Source organism: Falco biarmicus, chromosome 4 (assembly GCF_023638135.1).
Source record: "Falco biarmicus isolate bFalBia1 chromosome 4, bFalBia1.pri, whole genome shotgun sequence".
NCBI classification, from domain to species: Eukaryota; Metazoa; Chordata; class Aves; order Falconiformes; family Falconidae; genus Falco; species Falco biarmicus.
Genome location: NC_079291.1, coordinates 42804983 through 42825133, shown reverse-complemented (window position 1 = coordinate 42825133; position 20151 = coordinate 42804983). Strand labels below are relative to the sequence as shown.

Sequence of the window (20151 nt, the reverse complement as noted above, 5' to 3'; positions counted from 1 at the left end):
TGCCTGAGGGAGTTGCAGGTGTACAGTGTGCAGTTCTGCTTTGCCTAGCATGACTTGCCTGTCTTAAACTCATTCTTTTAGCAGTACTTCAAGATTTGGCTATGATCCTTGGTCTCCAGCATGCTCCCAAGTTATCTGTTGGAAAAACTAGCATTCTGTTCTCAAGGCATGAGCTGGTTTTCCATTTCATGGAAGTGGAGCGCCCGGTGGCAGTCTGGCCAGCACACCCCACTCCCACAGGAACAGGAGTTGGAGTTTCCTTTCCAAGGCCCAACTGAGCAACTCTGGGCTGAGCAAAAACTCCTACTCCAGCTTCACGTGATATAAGGACTGACTAGATCTGCAAGGACTACTACCTCTACGGGAACTTTAGGTTAGGAGCCTTTTAAAAGACAGAGTGTACTGAGTTGATGCTGCTGCTATGAATGTTTTGGTCTGTATTTGCTATGTAGGAAGAGGGTAGAAAGGATCAGAGCAGGCTCTAGGTTTTACAGAGACCTCGTTTCCACAGCATACTGCCATTCATCTCGCAGGGAAAAATACTGGTAGAGCAGGTATTGCTAGCATGTTTGTTAGCATGTTTTAATTTTCCAGTGGCAAGCAAAGACACCTTCCCAGCATACCTGATGTTCAGTGGCATTTCAGTACCAAAACCCAGCACAGACCTGACCGAAATCTGTGCTCCTGTTTACTACTGTATTTCTGTGGTCAGCAAATACACAGCAAGTGGCAACAGCACACTAAATTGGTGGTGGCCCGTTTCTTATCCCTCCTCTATCCCACAGTAACAAAAGCTGCAGACTATAATCCCTGTGTAAATACCCGCAGATTTCTGACCAGAGGTTTTGCTCTGAAGAAGGCACCCTGGCCAGCGGAGCAGTGTGCTCCTTGGCACGTGTAGCACTGCATCCTGAACTCACCCTGCATTTCATGTTAGTTGTATTTTAGAAGCATACCCCGTGCTACTACACAGTGCTTGGCTTACAGAAACTGCTGAGATAGACCCAACATAACGTCTGGCCCAGTGCTGCAAAGCCCCAGTCCCTGTTAATTCCTGATACTTAGATGTTTTGTCATCGGGAATTCCTGAAGAAATTTAATACCTGAATAGCTCTAAGCTCATCCAATGTTTGGTCTTATGGCCCTTGACTTTTTTTTAAATATATTTATACCTAAGGGCCAGCCTTTAGTCATCTAGCTCTTTCTTGGGTACTGCAGCTCCCATTACCAACGGGCGATCTAGGATTAAACTCACATTAGAACTCTACAGCAAGAATATCGTAAAGAAATCAGCACTCACAGCATGTGATTATTCTGTATGAACTACAATTGTGTCTTGAGAGTGCCGTTTGTCAGAGAATACTCTAATTTTCCAACTTTGGGAATTAGATACCACTACCAAAATCTCTTACATCTTGGGACACTGAACAGACCTCCACCTTTTCATAATTTGTTCCCTAATGTCAATTAAAACCAATGACTCGATGTTTTGAAAAGCCTTTTGACTCCTGAGTATCTTTTTGATACCTGGCCTTTAAGAATCTTCTTTCAAACTCTGTGACTAAAAGCATCTTGTTTAGAGAAGTGTATATTAAAGGAATATATATATAAAAATATATATATAAAAGTGTATATAAAAAAGGAATTAAAAACATGCTATGGCCTGGGTTTTTTTCAAGTCCTTCTTATAACTAGGAAGCACTGCTCATCTGTAGAAAGATGTGTGCTGATCTTGGTTGGGATTGAGTTCATTTCCTTCATAGCAGCTGGTACGGGGCTGTGTTTTGGATTTGTGCTGAAAACAGTGCTGATAACACAGAGATGTTTTAGCTACCACTGAGCAGTGCTCACACAGCCCCAAGGGCTTCTCTGCCCCTGCCCCGTCCCCCCGCAGCGAGTGGGCTGGGGGGGCACAGGGGGCTGGGAGGGGGCACAGCCGGGACAGCTGACCCCAGCTGACCAGAGGGACATTCCATGCCATATGGTGTCATGCTCAGCATGTACAGCTTGGAAAAAAGAAGGAAGAGGGGGGTGTTCAGAGTGATGGAGTGTTTTCCTAAGTAGTGGCTATGCGTGATGTAGCCTTGCTTTCCTGGAGAAGGCTGAACCCCTGCCTGCCCATGGGAAATGGTGAATGAATTCCTTGTTTTGCTTTGCTTGCACGTGTGGCTTTTGCTTTACATATTAAACCGTCTTTATCTCAACCCACGAGTTTTCTCACTTTTTCTCTTCCAGTTCTCTCCCACATCCCACCATGGGGGAAGTGAGCGAGCGGCTGCGCGGGGTTTAGTTGCTGAACAGGGTTAAACCGTGACAGGATGTAGGTTAGAAAACACAAGAGGTGAATATCAGAAACAGTAAGACAACCTAGGGACATCCGGAAGCAGCAAGAGAGAGCAATAACAAAGAAACAGGGAGCAGTAAGTCTACAAGCCATAATTTAGATGCGGGACCAGCATGCACTGAGGTGTCTGGTTGGGTAGTCAGCTCAGCCTTTCTTGCAACAGAAGGGTGAACTGGTTTTGGAGCAGTTTCTGTTCCACAAGAACTTAGCACCATGTTTTAAAGCAAACTTGCACAATGCTGGCATCACAACAGGGAAAGAAGTTTCACACTGTGGAGTCCATGGAAGCGTTTGTCACTTTTTGAAGTTTTGTGCAGCATGGATGAGGGAGTGAGAAGCAGCACTGAACAGCTCTAAAGCTTTAAGTAGACTGGAAGAGGTTTGCTCACAGGTAGACTTCCACACAACACTTAATGGCACTGCCCTTTCTAGAAGAGTCTTTTGCTGAAGAGCCCTTTTTGTCTCTTATTCTAAAATAGGCAAGGCGATCTTGCACAAACGAAGCGTTAGAACTGCTGAAAGACAGGGTCAAAGAAACCCTCTGCTGTGCTCACTTGCAAGGTAGGACTAGAACAAGGACAGCCAGTTGCAAACAGTATCTGCATAGGTGGGTATAGCCTGGGCCAAGGGCTACATGAGCGACAGGATCTGCTGCCTACTTTAACATGGTTGCTTTTCTCCTCCTGCTATATTTTGCCCAACATTTATCCCACTTCCAGCAAAAACTGGTTTCAATTATGGTTTCTGTAGATGGCATCTCAGCGTGTCAGTGAAACATCAATGAGCTGGAAGAACTACCTGGTTCATTAGCATGCAAATAAGCTCACTCCTTAATGCGAGAAAAGCTTTTACTCGTTCATTGTGTCTCCAATACAGTAATTTCTTCCATGTCCTACATTTTTATAGGTCAAAGTATAGACATGTGTGCATGTCCCTCCCTCTGTGTTTCTGTCATTTCTGCACATACTCTACCAGTACCTGAGCTCTAAATTCTGCCCGGGTGATAGTGGACAAGGAAGGGTGGATATTCCAATATTTCTGATACCTTTCAGTGTTGGAACTGCTGTTTGTATAATAGAAAAATAATTAGCTCATTAAGAGGGCTAAAGAGCTGTTAATTTACCTGCAAATTTCTGCTGTAATAACTGTACTAGTGAAGAGTGTGAAAAAATCATTCAAGTCCACACAGCCGTATTGCAAAGCCCGTGGCCAAATGCTGGAGCAGAGTCCTTTGGTCGTTCCCCTCTGTGCTGCCTGGGGAGAGGTGCAGCTGCCTGGGGGGAGAGGAGACACCTTGGCACAGCTGTAGTGGTAGAGGGTTTGCTTTCCAGCTGTGCCAGCAGGTGGTTGTAAGTGCTTAGTGACTAGAATATATCCTGGCCATTAGGTAGCTCAGACTGTTTTGTTCACGCTTAGGAAGGCATCAAGCCTGACTCCCTCTATGTCCTGGCTGACTGATCTCCCTATTGAACTATGCAGAAGGAAATGAACTTATAAAAGGAAATATGAGGCTCTTCCACACCTGCTCCTTAAAAGAAGGTAGGTGATCACTTCACTCAGGCATGGCCCAAGCCGAATGGTGTATGCTGGGCATGTCCTGGGAATATACACCGAGCTCAGCCCTGCAGAAACCTCTGAACAATTTATTTTCCAATTCAGATCTGGAGTGAGTGTGAGCTGGGCTGCTCTTGCCAAGGCTGGGGGAATTCTTCACCAGGGCATGGGCGCAGCTACAGGTCCCTGGGAAGCATCAAATAAAAAAGCGTGGCATCTCTTGACTTACTTGACAACTTAATTGCAGTTTTCAAAGTCACAATTTGGGATTTAAGTGTTTATATTCTACCTAGATCTTATTTCTAAGACCCAAGTTCATTACAATTTTGAAGTGACAGAACTCAGCTAATACAAAATTAAAAATTGGGAGACATAAAACATCCATCATCCAACACTTCTGGATCATCAATTTCTGCATTATACAAGGTTGTGTAGTATTTTTTAAAAATTTCTTTAGCTAATCCTTTTATGTAAAGCAAGCTTATATGTCTAGACTAGAAGTTTCCCCATTTTTATTTTTATAAACATAGATGTTTGTCTTTTTCTATATATTTGCTTTTATTGGAAACAACAGACATTTTTTTTTTTTCCCCAAGACCACCTCAAACAGAACAAGTCACACTTTAACATTACGGTTCCAATACAAAATAAAGAAATTCCAATGTAGGAAAAGTACACAAAATGATAGCTAGTATGAAATTAATTCTTGTTTTGCTTCCCTTTACCACACTTTCAAAGTTGCAGGTGTCTATACCCAGTCATGCCTGTCAGTGACAGCATATGACTTTTCATCAGTCCCCAGCCAGCGACACAGCAGTGCTAAGAAACACATTCTCACCTCCCGCTCAGTTCTGCTAGCATATCATGTATTTTGTGTTTCCAGAGTTCTTTCTCATTCTGATGTCTAGAGTACTGCTGAACATTAGGTAAAAAAATGAACATGAGGCCATATAATTAAATTTACAACAGAAAGATAAAATGTTCCCCAAAGGGCTACCAGAAAATCATGCTGCATGTCAGAGGAGGAAGGAGGGGGAGTGGTGGGATCATGCTCATAAGCAGTAATGAACACAACAGATATAAATCTCCTCAAACTAAAGCGAACTATACAAGTGACTGTGCTTATACAAGCATTAAAAAACTGAAAGAACACGGAAGCCAATTTTTTTAATCACATTTTTGGTGGCCAGAAAGTAAATGCCTTGTTGTTGGCTTTCTGGTCTTCTGAAATTCAGTTTCGCACAATGTTGTCTGCATTGGCCTAACTTCTGCACAGGAGTTTTCCCTCAGTTTTCCACAGTAAACTCATTTGATACTGGTGCTCCCTGAAATACTCCAGCACATTCTTGACAGTTTCACCAGAAAATGTTTACTAGAGTGTTGTAGTCAGTATTTCACCTCTCTTAGATGCACCACCACACTTCGGCAACACCACGTTACCCAAGGCTGCAAGAAAAAAAATTCCCTGTCTAAAACTGCTGCCCTTCTCAGAGTCCACTTTATCTTCACGTGAAAAAGAAAGAATATAAATGGAGATTGCAAGCAATAACTTATCAATCATCTGTCTTCCCTGTGCCAGGACAAACAGTATTTACTTTCATCCAGAGTATGTTATTATCTGTAATTATTAACTCTGCCAAGTTCCAAGAAATATAAATGGGATGTTTTCTACAGAGGCTGAAAGTATACTGTTATCTTAGTTCTTCTAATTCTCAGTTCATGGGTTATTTCACTCTAAAAAATTGCCCAGTTGCTTTTGGTGACTTGTTATTTCACCAGATGTCACATTTTCTTGCTTCATGGACATGTAATTCTTATAAATGTACATAGGAGTTGAAAGAACATAAGGGAAAAAAAAGAATATACTGTATTTTGGAAATAATTTAAACCTATGTAATAAGCATTAAAATGTTAACACATACCAAATGTTCTTGATTTACCAAATTTTAATCTGTAGTTTTACAGTTTAGTCTTAAAATAGTACCAAAACCCAAACAAAATTTCTAATCATTGAAGCTGGATACTAAAATATGTTTGATTAAATGTTTAGGACAAGATACCAGATATGTTTCTTTTTGATAGCTCAACCTCAAACCCCTTATGTTTCATAAATACAGCACTGCAAACATCTTTAGAATCGTTATTTTGGTGAAATTTGTCAAGATGATTAAATATTTTTGTACTGATCTGCCTCTGCACTTCCCTGTTTTATTAAAAAGCCTGGTGCAAACATTAGATCTACAATATACTCGTGAGGAGGAAGCAAAAGCCCAGCTATTCCTTGAGGGGAGTCATCAACCAATTTAACTTCATTCCAAGCTCTGTTATACTTGCCACGAACTAAACTACATCCAATGCCAATTCTGTCTGCTATCACCTAAAAAGGAAAGAAAAAGGAGTTAATCACAGTGAATACATGTAGCTTCTGTGATATACATCAGGGCCAAAATATGCTTAAAAAGAAAAAAATACCTGAAAGGCCAAAAGCTTTCTTGAAACAGACTTTGTAAATCTCTACGTGTTCCACACTGCGTATCTTTATTGTTGGTTCTGCTTAGAAAGTGTAGGCTTTTAAACGTTATTTCTACCATCTTCTATGCACAACATGAAAAATACTCACTTCAACTCTTTCCAGACACTGATACATTTGTTTATCAGCCAGTCCTTCAGATCTCAAATGAAGTGTAACACACACAGTACCTAGCAATGCTTTTTTCTAGTTGGAAGACTTCTTTCTGAATAACACTTTGAAGAATTGTCTATTCAAGCAATGAGGTGTAGGTACACTGCACGTATATAGCTAGTATGAAATATTAAGTGTAAAAATATAACATTTTTATCAGTGTAAACCTAGGACTGCTGCTTCACTCCAAAGTACACTCCTTGCTTTTCAGCCCTGCGAATGTGGGAAGCAATGAAATGCAAGGCAAGCATCTGCTAGATGAAACACCTGCCTTTCCTCTGTGCTGCACTATCACTGACAGACCTATAATGATTTCCAGCTACAAAATGCTTTCTCAAAATGCATCTGCTGTGAAGCAATGAAATCCTGAAAGATTTTTAACTTGTTACAAATGGACAAGGATATCCATTGCTTGGATTGCTGTGGCTGTAAGAGATTACCTGTCCCTACAAAGGTTTCCGAGGACAGTGGAGGATAAACAAACATCAGTGCTGCTTCAGCACAATTAATTCGTGCCCTCAAATCTCCACAAAGTATGTTGGGAACTTTCCTAGGTCCTTCCCGCTTAATGTGCTAGGCCCTTGCTTCTCTTTTCCTTTCCATCCAAGAAGGAGAAAAGTCCAGCGACCCAACAGTCAAGGAAAAGGGATGTGACAGATAAGCAGGCTGCAGGAGCACCTCTTCACATGAAGACAAAAGAAATGAACTTTCCCAGTCTAAGACACTAGACTATAAAAGCTGGTATATACTATCACAGAATACTGGATAGATACCAAATAAAAATCATCCCAACAAGTTTACATTTGTAGCATGGAAAAAAAAAAGGAAGCCGCATAATTCAATACTTTACAGTTTACAGAAAATGTAAAATGTTTTGACTCCCAATCAAATATTTTGGCTTTTTGCCATTTATCAAGTATTCTGCTGATATCACTTAAGACAATTTAATGACAACAAGAATGTTTACAGAAATATTCTGGCTTTCATTCACTGGGAAATCAACTTTGCCGGTGAAAAATGACTTCTAAGTGTATACAAAAGATTTTACATGGCTATAAATATCACATAATACTGATGCAAGTATACTTTAGTTTATAATATCCATTTAAAATCAGTATGTTATGTTGTAAAATAAATGTTAACATACCTTGAAAAGTAAAGCTCTGTGGTAGAAGGTCCCTTTTTTGACTTTCCCAATAGGCACAACATTGCATTTCAGTTCAAATTCTATTTCACTTATGTGAAGTTCCCAGCTGAAATCATGTAGTTTGTCTCTTTCAATTGGGCCACCCATCTTGTCTGCAACAAGCCTGTTCCAGTGTATACCAGGATCAATTGCCTCTATAATTCCTCTTATATTTATCACAAAATGTAACAAAATGAAATGTATACCAAGCAATAAGTGAATGACATATAGGTCTTTAATACTTTTGCTATGTTTGCTTTATTTTTTCTGTAACTGGTGTATATTCAGTAACTGGTATTTTAAATACACTCACCGTTAAGTACAGATAACCATAACTCAGGTCATTCACATTTGTCACAGACTTAAACTAAGGTGCAACAGCTGTAAGCAGAGATTCTGGAGAGGTCTAGTACAGACACAAAGTCCTCAGAGAAAATCATCAGTAACAGTGTAACTACTGAGGAAGTAGTTAAGAAGCTAGTGTTCATCTTTACAGCTAACAGATTATGTGAGCCATGTATCACAACCGCCAGCCTTACCATTTGTCTGAAATAGTAACAAAGGCATGAGAATATGTATGACAAAAATAAAGCCATAGGTAATGATCCCAGCATAAGAAAGCACCTATATCCATAAAGGGTACTTCAGCTTCTGCATGTGCTTTCTTACATTGAAGCTAGTATTTGAGGGCTGAGAGGTGCGTATTTATGCATTAAAAAGAAAAGAAGAATGGCTCAGTCACGGAAACAGAAGATCAGAACGCACAGTCTGTGCAAACACTACCAAAAGCATGTCCTTGGGTGACTCTGCACACACAGGATGAAGCCCTGTTCTGTAAGTCCCTACCTCGTCGTACACCCCCCTTCACCTCCCCTGTGCGTGGTCCCTGTACGTAAAGACCTTTGTTTGTCACAGCGCCCTCAGCCACAGGCACAAGTGTTACTGAAGGCTCTCACTCCGGACAAGGTGTTGCAGAGCAGACATGGGAATCACAAGCTACTGCTTCACACAGGGAGCTAAAAACCGTGTGACCACCTCTGCAGCGACTGTGAACAGGTTCTGTCTGCACAAGTACACGCACGGCAACCTCAGCGGCCTTAGCTCTCAAGCCTAGCCCGAAGGAGGTACTGGTTGCACCAGCGTGGGCACAGGGAGTTATCACTGAGCAGGCTAGACATGGTGTCTTGAAGTTGGGAATTACTGGGTGAACCTGACAAAGTGGGGGCTCTCAGCAGTCACTTGTGCTGCTTGTGCCTACAGCCAGCCCTCAGGAAGGAGAGCTGGCCTTCTTGAGCCTACGTGCACACCACTCCTGGCTACGCACAAAGGTGTGCCACGTTGGTTTAAAAGGCGACAGCCAGCACTCCTGCCCTGGCTCCCTCCCCAGCGAGCACAGCCTCGAGCTGCCAGGCTGCTGCTGCTGCCTCCTCCTCCCTATTCAACACATCTATTCAGGCAGCTGCATGGAATGCAACATAAACATAAAAATCTTCACAGCAAACATTCTACTTAAATTTCCCATGATTGTTTTGCTGTGCTGTGTGTCTGCAAGTATTTCACGGGTGTGTTTGAAGAGCGGTTTTGAAAGAGCATTTTATGGATTTCACCTTGAGGAAGACAGCATGATTTATACACAGCTGGATAGTTAAGGATGAGTATCTGTCCTCTCAAATTTTGCAGTCAACAGAAAAGTCATTCCGCATATCACATTAAACCACTTCATTAAAAATGAGAGTAGAAAAAAACAAATTTTGTGAGTCTCAGTGGGATCTGATGGCAAACTCTCCACTTTCAGGAGCCAGCAAGGAAACTGCTAAGATAGTAAAGGTTAAACTAAGGAGAAGATGAAAGCAGGCACACTGCTTGGAGGTGACAGTGATTGGTGCCCAGGCTGAGTAGTCAGTGTAACTAATGAATCACACATTGATAACAATAGTCTGTACATGCACCATTGCAATATCCTGGCACTATTAAATCATCAGGATGTTAATTACAGTAGCATCTATAAACTACATTAGAAAAATGTCTCATGCTTTTGGCTCTTAGGAAAACAAAATACAAGACAGTTCCTGTCCTGTGGAGTTTCCAAGTCAAGAAAGGCTTCCAAGGCAAGAAAGACTGTAAGAGAAAGAACAGTCATGGTACCTGTAAGTTGCAACAGTCTCAACTATGAGGTTAGGGTTTTAGCTTGGGCACTCAGGCTCTGTGACACCTGGGTCTCTCCTGCCCTGTGATGATATAGATGCCATATGCAGCTGATGTGTTCATTGGAAAGGATCAGCATAGGTATATAGATGTGAAAAAAACCTGAAATTGTCCATACGAGTATTTCCAAGATGAGAAATTTATACCCTTCTGTTGCAAGTGATATTTATTAAAAATATTTTAAAAAAAGTTAAACTAATTCCACCAAAATTAGAAACAACAAGCTTAAAATCTGAAATCATGTCAAAGTTCTGGACAAAAGCTGATCTGGATTCCAATTAAGGATGGGGAAAAATAACAAATTTGGAAAAGTTGTTGTTGGGTGAGAAAACGGTTATTTTACCAATTCAACTTATCTGCGTTATTTAAGGAAATATAATTTGATACTCACTGTGCAAGAGCCACAACCTGTTCCCGGGTGGTAGTTAGTGGTAGAATTATCTTGGAAGCATTATTAATGTAATCCAGTAAAATGAAGTCAGGTGGTGGTAGCCATTGTGAATTTTCTAGTTTTATTTCATCCTGGACTTTAGGTGTAATCTGAATAACTTCTTTTGATTTTTCCTCTTCTTTTTTCCCCTTACTTTTCCTTACATAGAAAACAACAGACACTTATTCAGAATACTGTAATCTCGAAAGTCCAAGAGGATATTTTAGACAAATGGATTTGGAGGGGAGGTAGGAGAAATCTTTTCTCTTGATAATCAATACTCCAAAATCTACAAAGCTGACAAGAAGACTTGTGGAACATGCCTTTAGGAGATGGCTAGAAACCAACTGTCAATAGTTCCACATTAATATTGCTTTAAATTCTAATTTTGTTTTTGTCTATGACTCTGATATGCCTTTCCCATATATGGATTATCTGGGGGAGAAAACACTTACCTATATACATACAGAAAACATTTGTAAACAGTTATAGTTTGGCTCCATATGGATATAAACTAAAAATCATGAACTCCAATGAGTTTCTACTTGATAGAAATCTGGACTTAAAATAAAGAAACAAATGGTATCAAGAGCATGGCTGAAATCTTGCCAGGACACACCAAGCAGTAGACTCTGCAGTTGCAAGTCCATGTGCTTCAAGCACATGCAAACTGCAACATGGCTTGTCGGATGAAGAATTTATAAGACGTTTGTGTTTTTGCTGACTTTTTTTCATAGTACATGCTACATATTTCACTAATGTTCAGGATTTGAAAGATGACTATGATCCTGAAGAGGCATCATAAGCACCTAGCAGAAATATAAATTAAATGCTTCTTTTGCTTAGATGGAACACTGTGCATTTCACAAGGTATGTAGCAACCATAAAATCAGTATCTTACCAAAGGTATCATTAAGATCTATGCAATCAGACAGTTTAGGACTTTTCAATTGTGGGAGCAGATGGAACTTGTGTTTTGTAAGCATTGTATTTTTTTTCAGCATAGGTCCTGAATAATTCTACTGTGAAATATGACTTACTTTCCTTTGTTTAACAGTTCTGGCTTATTTTTTTTAAACCCATAATACTTCTGGGCATTCTTGGAAGAAAAAAATAATAGAAATAATGGACCACTAGAGTACATGGCTCCAGGGCCAACTATCATTATTGTATGTTCTTCAAATTATTCTTAAAATTTTTACAATGAACAGCACTCTTAAGAGGGAAGGCATTAGACAAAGCAGAAGGGCATATATCATTATCAGTAGTTTAATTCAAGCAATTTGTCTTCAGAATACTTTGCAAAATTTTCTTTTACCTTTTGAGATTTACCATTTTCATAAAAAGCCCTTTTCATATGTTTCATAAAGCACATTAATTTAGAAGGATAACCAATTAAGATTTAATCTTAAAATTATAGAAAATTCACCACCCTCTTAAATAAACTGTTCTCATTATTAATTATGCTTATACTTGAGAAAGGCAGACAAACAATTTTCTTTATCTAATCTGACTCTATCTAACTATAGCCAGGGAACTGTATAATGCTAAATTAAACAGCACCTCACTTCTCCATTTATACTTAGACATTATGGGTAAGAATACCCTGTTAAAACCCCCCTGCATTATTGCCACCTCTCTGGTGTCTGACTTAGCAGGTTTTCAAAGCAACAACTCTTACAAATGGTATAATTCTTGTTCCTTGACCATTTTCTCTCCTTTTTCCCTGCTCTTCACTTTCATCCTCCCAGTACTTTCTTTTCCCTATGAAAAGTGCACTGCTAAGTCACAGTGCTATAGCAGGAGAATTTGTTCCCTATTCCTATCTACTGAAATGACTCTTGAATCACTTTTATTCTCCTACTTTCCAATTTTCACAAAGCAAACACTTGAGAGGGATGGGTTTGAACAGTAATTGGTTTGGTTTTTTTGCTGTTGCTTACTTCTCTCAGGTATGGCTATGTTCTGGTCTTCAGTGGAATGGCTGCTTTAAGGTTGTCTTCCACACCTGTCTCTACCTTAATCCTCAACTCTTCAGGTCATCATACCTGTCTAATACTTTCCTCGTAAGGAACCATGGGAGGGGCTTTCTTATAGCTCAGTGCTACAAAATAACCAGCAACTATTACAATAGACCACTGTCTTTTTCCTGTCCTCTTTTTTTTATCCTCATTTTACCAGTGGGAATTATGACAGCAGAAAAAAATTACTCCCCTTTCCCGAAGCTGTCTTACTGCTCCTCAGACATACTTGCTGCGAATGCAGAAGAATATTGCAAAGGAGAACTCAGGCCAGTTAATGCTCTCCCAAGATGTTTCTGATTCCTGTTGCAACTTCAGTACAAAAGGCCAATGGGTCACCAGAGAGTTAGTTTGAGGATGAAGGCAGCCAATGCAATATCCTACCACCAAAAGACAGCCATGACAGCTACTTTCTTTCCTTTTTTGCATAGCTTAATGCCTTGCTTGTTTTTAGAAAAGGAGCAAGTGAGTATTGTGAAGTATTTCCTTAAATGCTGTGCTGCAACATAGCACAGAATAAATGCACATTTATCAGTCTACATTAAATATCTTTTAGCCCAGTCAATGTGTATATCAGATATGCAACTGTTTGGGTAAAGATGTTGCTATCTCTCTATGCAAATGTATGTCAAACTATAAACTAGGCACTTCCTCTACATCTGATTCAAACACTTCCAGCAGACAATTACAACTGCCCTTTCTCTTAGCCTTCAACTACGGTTTATATAAAGTAGTACCACTTTTTCAAAACAATGGCATTAAACTATGTTCAGTAGTACTTTGTAAAATAATGATGAACAGAAACGTATGATCAAAGGAAAAAAATATGTAGGAAAAAGTCTAAGCATGTTTGAGACTTGGAGTCAGCTACTGACCTTCAAGTAACTCCCATATATCTCACAAAATTAATAATAATAATGATGTATGAATTATGGATTCAAAATGAATGACAATGGGGTTATAAATCATACAACTTGATCATGACATTCAAAAGCAATTATTTCATACCTGAAGAAAGAAGTTTTTGTATCCCTGCAAGTATACTATGGGAAACTGAACCAGGTATTTGCTTTTTCCTAAAGAAAATATTTTGCTTTCTGAAAGAGTTACGATTGCTAACAGAGCAGTCATTTACTGTGTAATTGACATAAATTACATTAAAAAGCAACTATCCAAGGGTATTGTCATATCACACTGTAATAAACAAACATATTATCTTGTCAGAACAGGTCTCAACTACACAAAACGGTCTATGGCTAGAGCATCTTCTGAGATGAAGGATCCCCCACTGGTGCAGAGCAAATGTAACTGGGGCTTAGCACCTCCCCTTGCCTCCTGCTCCCTTTGAGCAGACTGGCATATGCTCGGTGGGTCATGACCCCAGCACGCTGGGTTATCAGGAGGACCTGCTAAATGAGCAAAACCTAGAACAGTCCTGGTAAGACACTCAAGATGCAGTATTTATTCTTTTGCATCCTGAAACAAGAACCTTCCATAATGCAATTCATATGACCCATTTCAGGTATTTACTATGAAACGATTTAAACTGAATTCCAGGAGTGCTTGCAGTCCAAATAACTTGTCAAATGTAAATGTCTGCCTTGTAAGTCAGTAACTTTTGCATAGACTAATCTCATGATTTTGGTCCTCATATAAGTCAGAACCTTAGCCTTCACAGTCAGTAGCTGTTATCTGTCAACAATTTGTATGTCAGCTCTAAACACACAGATACACATATAATTCAAAGTATAGTATCTTAAGCCTTTTTCTCTAGTGCTGCTTTTGCTGACTGAATACTATTGTCCAGATAACTCCTGCTTTTCCTCCATTGGAGATACTATTGAACTACTGAGATCATAAAGGAGGTTCCAATTGTCTCTTAACTTTCTTACTGCAGATTTCATCTCTCAAGCACAGATACATACATGCACAGAAATATATAAGCAGTCTAAGAAATCAACCATTATCTCTATCAATAAAATGCCTGTACAGACAGTAGCATATCACAGGTCAGGTATGAGCTCCAAGCTAAAAACTGCAAACATAGTACTTCAGTTCCTACAAGAGACACGCCATCTCTCCATTTTTTTTCTAACCCTGCAGCAGCACTTAGCACTTTGTAATGCCCACCACTGACTAGAATTCATAGCCCTGAGGCATGGCCAAGGCTCCCTATATCATAAACCAAGAAACATCAGAAGTCAGGACTGGGACTCATAGAAACCAGCATGATAAATGGTCAGCTCACTAAGTTAGCTAACAGAAAAGCCAAGAAGAGTTGTAGGTTACATCACGTTCCTATCAAGGATTAGATTCCATCCCATTGATGGCAAGGAGGCTCTATTTGGGTCAGTTTTGGAATCCTGAACATTTCCCTGGAATTAGGCATGTACACCTGCGTTCTCTGAAGGGTACCATTGTGGTCATGATTGTGCTGTTGTTTTACAGGATGCACAGTTGGGAGACCATGTTTCAGTTTTTTTCCACAAAGGGTTAAGTATTTTATATTAAAAGTCATCAAGACAAGGACTAGAACTTTGGTCTCTACTCTCTCAGGTAAGTGCCCTAACAGCTGAAGCTTTGTTCATTACACCTCATTGTTAGTGAACAGCTACAACAAACCAGGAGGAGACTGCTAAACCCCAAATATCTTGCGATCAGCTATCTGCAGGTGGGAGGGACAGGCTCAAATCCTCTTTCTGTAAAAGAAGGAAATTAATTTCCCACTACAGTGTGAGAGATTCTGACCTATTTGGTATGAGCAGACATGCCCACCAGATCAGTTCCACAGAAAGGACTGCAGGACTGTACCTAGTGTATTGTATGGGTGAGAGGGAATCCTGCAAGAGTGAGGCATTTTTAGGCTTGTTGCTGTCAAAACTGGGACAGTTCTGAGAACACTCTTCTCAGATTTTAGTCATCTGTAGAATTTCACTGGAAGAAATTTAATCTAGAAATAAGGATGCATGTAGGCAGTGTAGGAACTTTTTGTGGGTCTAGGTTCTAAATTGAGAAAGAACTTCTACCCTTATTTCCCTGTGACTTGGTTGTCAAGCTGTAAAGTATCAGCATTTCACTGCCTCCAAGGGATACTGAAAGGAAAAACAGCCAAATACCTGGGAGATGTTCAAATACAGCATGGGGAGGGAGGACAAATAATTACTAAGATAGACAAAAGAAGGTTAATGCAATTAGGAGGTTAAAGAAAGACTCTGAAAACATTTAACACTGTATTTGAGTATTTGTACTCTGTTTGGAAACTATCACTATTTTCAATCAGAATTCTATTTCTAATGATACACCAATAACAGAACGTTGACAACTAGTAAATCTTAAACCCATACCTTGCTTTTTCTCTACTGCCTTTTCTTGAAATAGAAGGTGACAAGATAGCCTGCTCATAAGATGAATCTTGTGCCTTCTCTACTTCAAGGCTGAAATGGAACAAGATATTTTTGTATGTTATCTGCAGAGTTAGTATTTGCATGTTAGGCTATGAAAATGGAGTTCTGATTTTAAAGGATGGTAAATATATTCATAGGAAGTATGTAAGTGGAAGAAATAACTAAACCACTAATAAATCAGATATTGATTCAGATATCAAAAATTAAGTATGGAATACCAAATGATGGACACAAAAGTAACTGCAGAGTAAGACTGCTGCCAAGGTGCAACAGCAGGAAGCTGTATCAAAGTCAAAGAAAACCTGATAGTTAAAGACAACTCTAAGGATCAACAAAGAGCATGGAACTTTAATTTGTCATTGATATTCTCGGACATATTTATGGTGTCATACACCAGCTTAAAAGGGAAGCTAATGATACAGTAAACCAAATATGTGACGTGTTGACAGAGAAGAAGGTTTTGGACTTGCAAAATATTGGTAGAGCATTCTTTGATCTGTGAGACTGTTTACAGGAAATGACTCCCAGTTAAACAAGTCCAATACCAACTTCCTGCATTCAAATCTAAGATGATTTGTTAGGCTGGCTCCAACTTAAACAGAGAAGAAACGGACAAAGGTTCTTTATCAAGCCTGAAATCTTGATGCTTGGCTTTGTCCTGCCTCTTTAGATGTTGTGCTTAGAATTCCATGCATTTGTCTGTACAGGAAGACCATCAAATCACAGGTTTCATTGTCACATGTTGACATTCAGCTCAGATGACATATTATCGCAGATGACAAGCTTTGTTACCACTAATAAAACACTGGATGTCCCACCATGAGGAATCAAAGGGTGTTAGATGAATGACTCTTAACAGCTAAGTGAAAAAAAGCAATTCAACTGAATAAATGCTTTCTATCTAGAGGGGAAAAAAAAGTTACTTTCCAAATTCTTGTTTTATAAAATACAAATCTCTTGCCTTCTAGGACATGAAGCACTGTGCTGGGATTAAAATAGATCTCTCTATTTTATGTATGTGTACATATATCTATACAATGTATTTTGTACTGGAAACAGTGGAAACGATGGAAAAGATGAGCTATTGCAATAAATGCTAGTGATCAAACATGACTCACTCTTCTTGTGGTTTAGCATTAATGAAGATTACGGCCCGACGGTCAGTAAGCTCTTGCATACTCAGTTGCTCCAAAGATAAAAATTTTTCTCCAGGTTTTATCTACAAGAAAATTAGCATAGAAGATAAGGCATTCTGTTCAATTAAAGATTAAGAGAAAAAATATATTTAAAAGGTATCTAAAGATTAATTTAAAATTCCTAATCTTTAACAGATTTACATAAGAACTAATAAAGCAATTAAAATATATGAAAATGTTTTCTTCTACATTTCCATTTTCTTCATGAATTTTCTTAGAAAAGATGGTTTATAAATATTTCAACTTGTACTTATTGTTACTATGTCATTCCAAACAGTTCTAGAATAAGGAAATGTTCCTGCTTCTGAAGTCTTTACAATTTAGGATGGAATTTTCAAAAGCAGCCAAGTGCTTGAGAAGCAGGTATTTCACTGATTTTCAAAAAGACTGGTACTTCTAATTAATTTTGGCATTTTGAAAAGTCCTTCTCAGATCTGACCTGAATACAGCACTAGCAAGTGAACCTGGAGTCAGTCTTTATATATAAACACTGCTTTGTGAGAGTCATGACCAAGGTGAAAATATGAAGTCTTTACTTTGTGTGAAAAAAACCCCAAACAAGAAGTTCATAGGTCATTCAGTGTCAGGTTAGTATTAAGTACACTGCAGGGAGAGAGAGCAGAAGAACTAAGGTCTGAGAAAGGATCTGGAAAGGAACTAGGTCTGCCAGCTTACATAGGATTGTGAAGAAGATCACAACTGGGGAACAGCATGAGGATGATGAGATTTCCTCCATGAAGAAAGACAATCAAAAGAAATTAGTACAAAAGCTGGGAAACTTCAGAAGAAAACAAAGTATTTTATATATCCAGATTCTGGCTTTTGCTAAAGTACATTTACTTTTTCTAAATCCAGAAAATAATTTTACTCTTTCTAAGTAAAGTAACTTATTAAAAGTAGCTTACCTGACCACAGTCATAGAATCCATCAGTAATGATATTACTTGATGATAAATATCCCATCTGGCTGTATTTTCGGGAAAGATTGTTGTCAAGTAGCTTTTCCAGAGCAGCTTCACTAAAGTTATTTTTGCGCCCTGTTGATAGATTAATTTCTTCTAGGATGTCTAAAGCACTGTTAAAACAAAATACAAAGGCTAGTTCATCAATACACACCAATTAATTGTTATTATACAGTTCAGAGTCAGTTTTCAGCTTACCAAGGTCAAGGCAGATTCATTGTCAGCCTTGTCCCCACTGGGCCAGCAAGGAGCTGGCTGTGCTGCACAGAATTTTCTCTAGGAGAGGAAAATGTCTTGCAGTGCTCAAAAGCAAAAGCAATTCCTTTAGGCAGTTAAACTGTTACATAAAGAAATGTGGACAGGATGCCACAACCTTTTATCAGAACCACACAGAACCTGAGAAAAAGAAGGATGTAAATTTAGAGTAAAAAGAATAATGAGTTGACCATATGATACAGTTCAGGGAACCTCTCTTTCTCTCTCTGGAACTTGCAATGCAACTTGCAGATTCCAGTTTTGCATTATAGAATGTGTGAACCCTTCCGGTGCTGTGTTTGGGGCAGCTGCAGCTGGCAGAGATTTGCTAAAGATGGATGAGCACAGAAACACAGCACCACCAGGATGGCAGGATTTTTTGCAGCATGGGGTAGAAAAAAATAGTCACGGGGACATGGGAGGACAGGAATAAATTTCTTAAGCTGTTTCTGGTGCTGAAACCCACACACCAATAACTTCTGACCTGGAAAACTTAGGCAAAGTTCACTAAGAAGACAAAGGAAGCTGAATCAGGAGAACATAGCATACTGTGGTTTTGGAACTGTTTTCGGATAGAAGAAAGAGGAAAAAAAGAGGGTGATGTGTGTGTGTGTACATATAGACAGGCATTTTTCACATCCTAAGGAACCAATTTCATATTTTTTATATATATATATATATACATATAAAAACGAACTCCACATTTAGACTGCCCATTTCCCTTTGTGAACTACTCTGGGAGTCTCAGCTGTGGACATTTACAACATAGACACCTGAAGGTACGTTAGATGAATTCCAAAGAGTAAGTTTTTCAGGCAAGGCAAATGACAACCTTCTCTTTTAGAAGAAAGCAATGGGAGAAAACAGCAGAAGAGCAGTACAGGCTCTTTGTCATACAGCATACTGTAGGAAAGTCACGTAACCAGCAAGTAATGCAGGGAAGAATTTTAAAGGGAAAAATGAACAAGGGAAGGCTAATGTGTGCAGCAGTGTCTAAAACAGGTGACACTACAGGCACAATGGCACATCACCCTCACATGGAGGAAAGATAAGCCAAAACCAGACAAATACAGCCACATCAAAAATTCTGTGAAAACGCAAAAACCCCAGAAAAAGGACTCATACAGGAATGGAAACACACTTCCAACAGAAAACAAAAACTAAGGGACAAACCCAGAAGACCCACAGGCAAAGTGAGACACAACTATTCAGGGACCAAAACAAAAATAACTGTTTCATATGCTGCAAGTCAGAGAAGAAAATGTAGGCCTGTTACTCAATGTGGGAAGAAAACTCGTAACAGATGGCACGGAAAAGACTGAAGTGTCTGATGCCTTTTTTGCTTCAGTTTTCATAAAAAGGTTGCAAGCAGATGCCTGGCAGTAATATTAACGAAGAGGTAAAACCAGTAGGCTTAATATGTCTAGAATAAGTTTGAGGAGACATATCAGTCCCTGAGGACACTTACCTCATACTACTCTATGAATTGGCAAAAAGAACCTCCAAACTATTTGTAACTGTATTTGAAAATTCAAGGAGGACAGGTTAGGTGCCAGAAGAGTGGAGAAGGGCAAAGACAGTATCTAGATTTGAAAAACAAAGAAAAAGGAAATTATAATAGAGATCATTCAGCCAAATTTCAGTGTCCAAAGAACACCACATCAAATTATTAAACAATCGGCTTGCAAGCAACAAGAGATAAGAGCCATTATGTATGTGTCAGGAATAAATAACGTAAATCCTTTCTGTGATAGGATAACTGACTTAATGTACATGCAGAAGAAGTAAATGTGAGATACGAGTTGACTCTGAGATATGTTTTGACTATAATAAGTCTTTTCACATATTCCTACTTGAATACTCATGAGCAAGTCAGGGAAATATGAACTACATGAAAATAATATGAATTAGT

The 20151-nt window shown here is 39.1% G+C and overlaps 1 protein-coding gene across 8 annotated transcripts in view; it reads right to left on the bottom strand.

Moving 5' to 3' along the window:
* Positions 1 to 3707: 3707 nt before the first annotated feature.
* The window catches only part of ARMC3 (armadillo repeat containing 3), a 96039-nt gene continuing 79595 nt past the window's right edge, over positions 3708 to 20151 (bottom strand). For 2 of the 8 annotated variants that reach the window (XM_056336117.1, XM_056336118.1), the window contains 6 exons: positions 17929 to 18097; positions 16946 to 17046; positions 15768 to 15857; positions 10364 to 10561; positions 7729 to 7933; positions 3709 to 6275 (listed from right to left, as the gene is read on the bottom strand). In XM_056336117.1, the coding sequence (XP_056192092.1) occupies positions 6066 to 6275; positions 7729 to 7933; positions 10364 to 10561; positions 15768 to 15857; positions 16946 to 17046; positions 17929 to 18097 (973 nt within the window). In that variant the 3' untranslated portion in view covers positions 3709 to 6065. Of the gene's footprint in view, positions 6276 to 7728; positions 7934 to 10363; positions 10562 to 15767; positions 15858 to 16945; positions 17047 to 17928; positions 18098 to 20151 lie in introns of all 8 variants that reach the window. The other 6 variants (XM_056336115.1, XM_056336116.1, XM_056336121.1 and 3 more) reach the window with 4 other exon arrangements.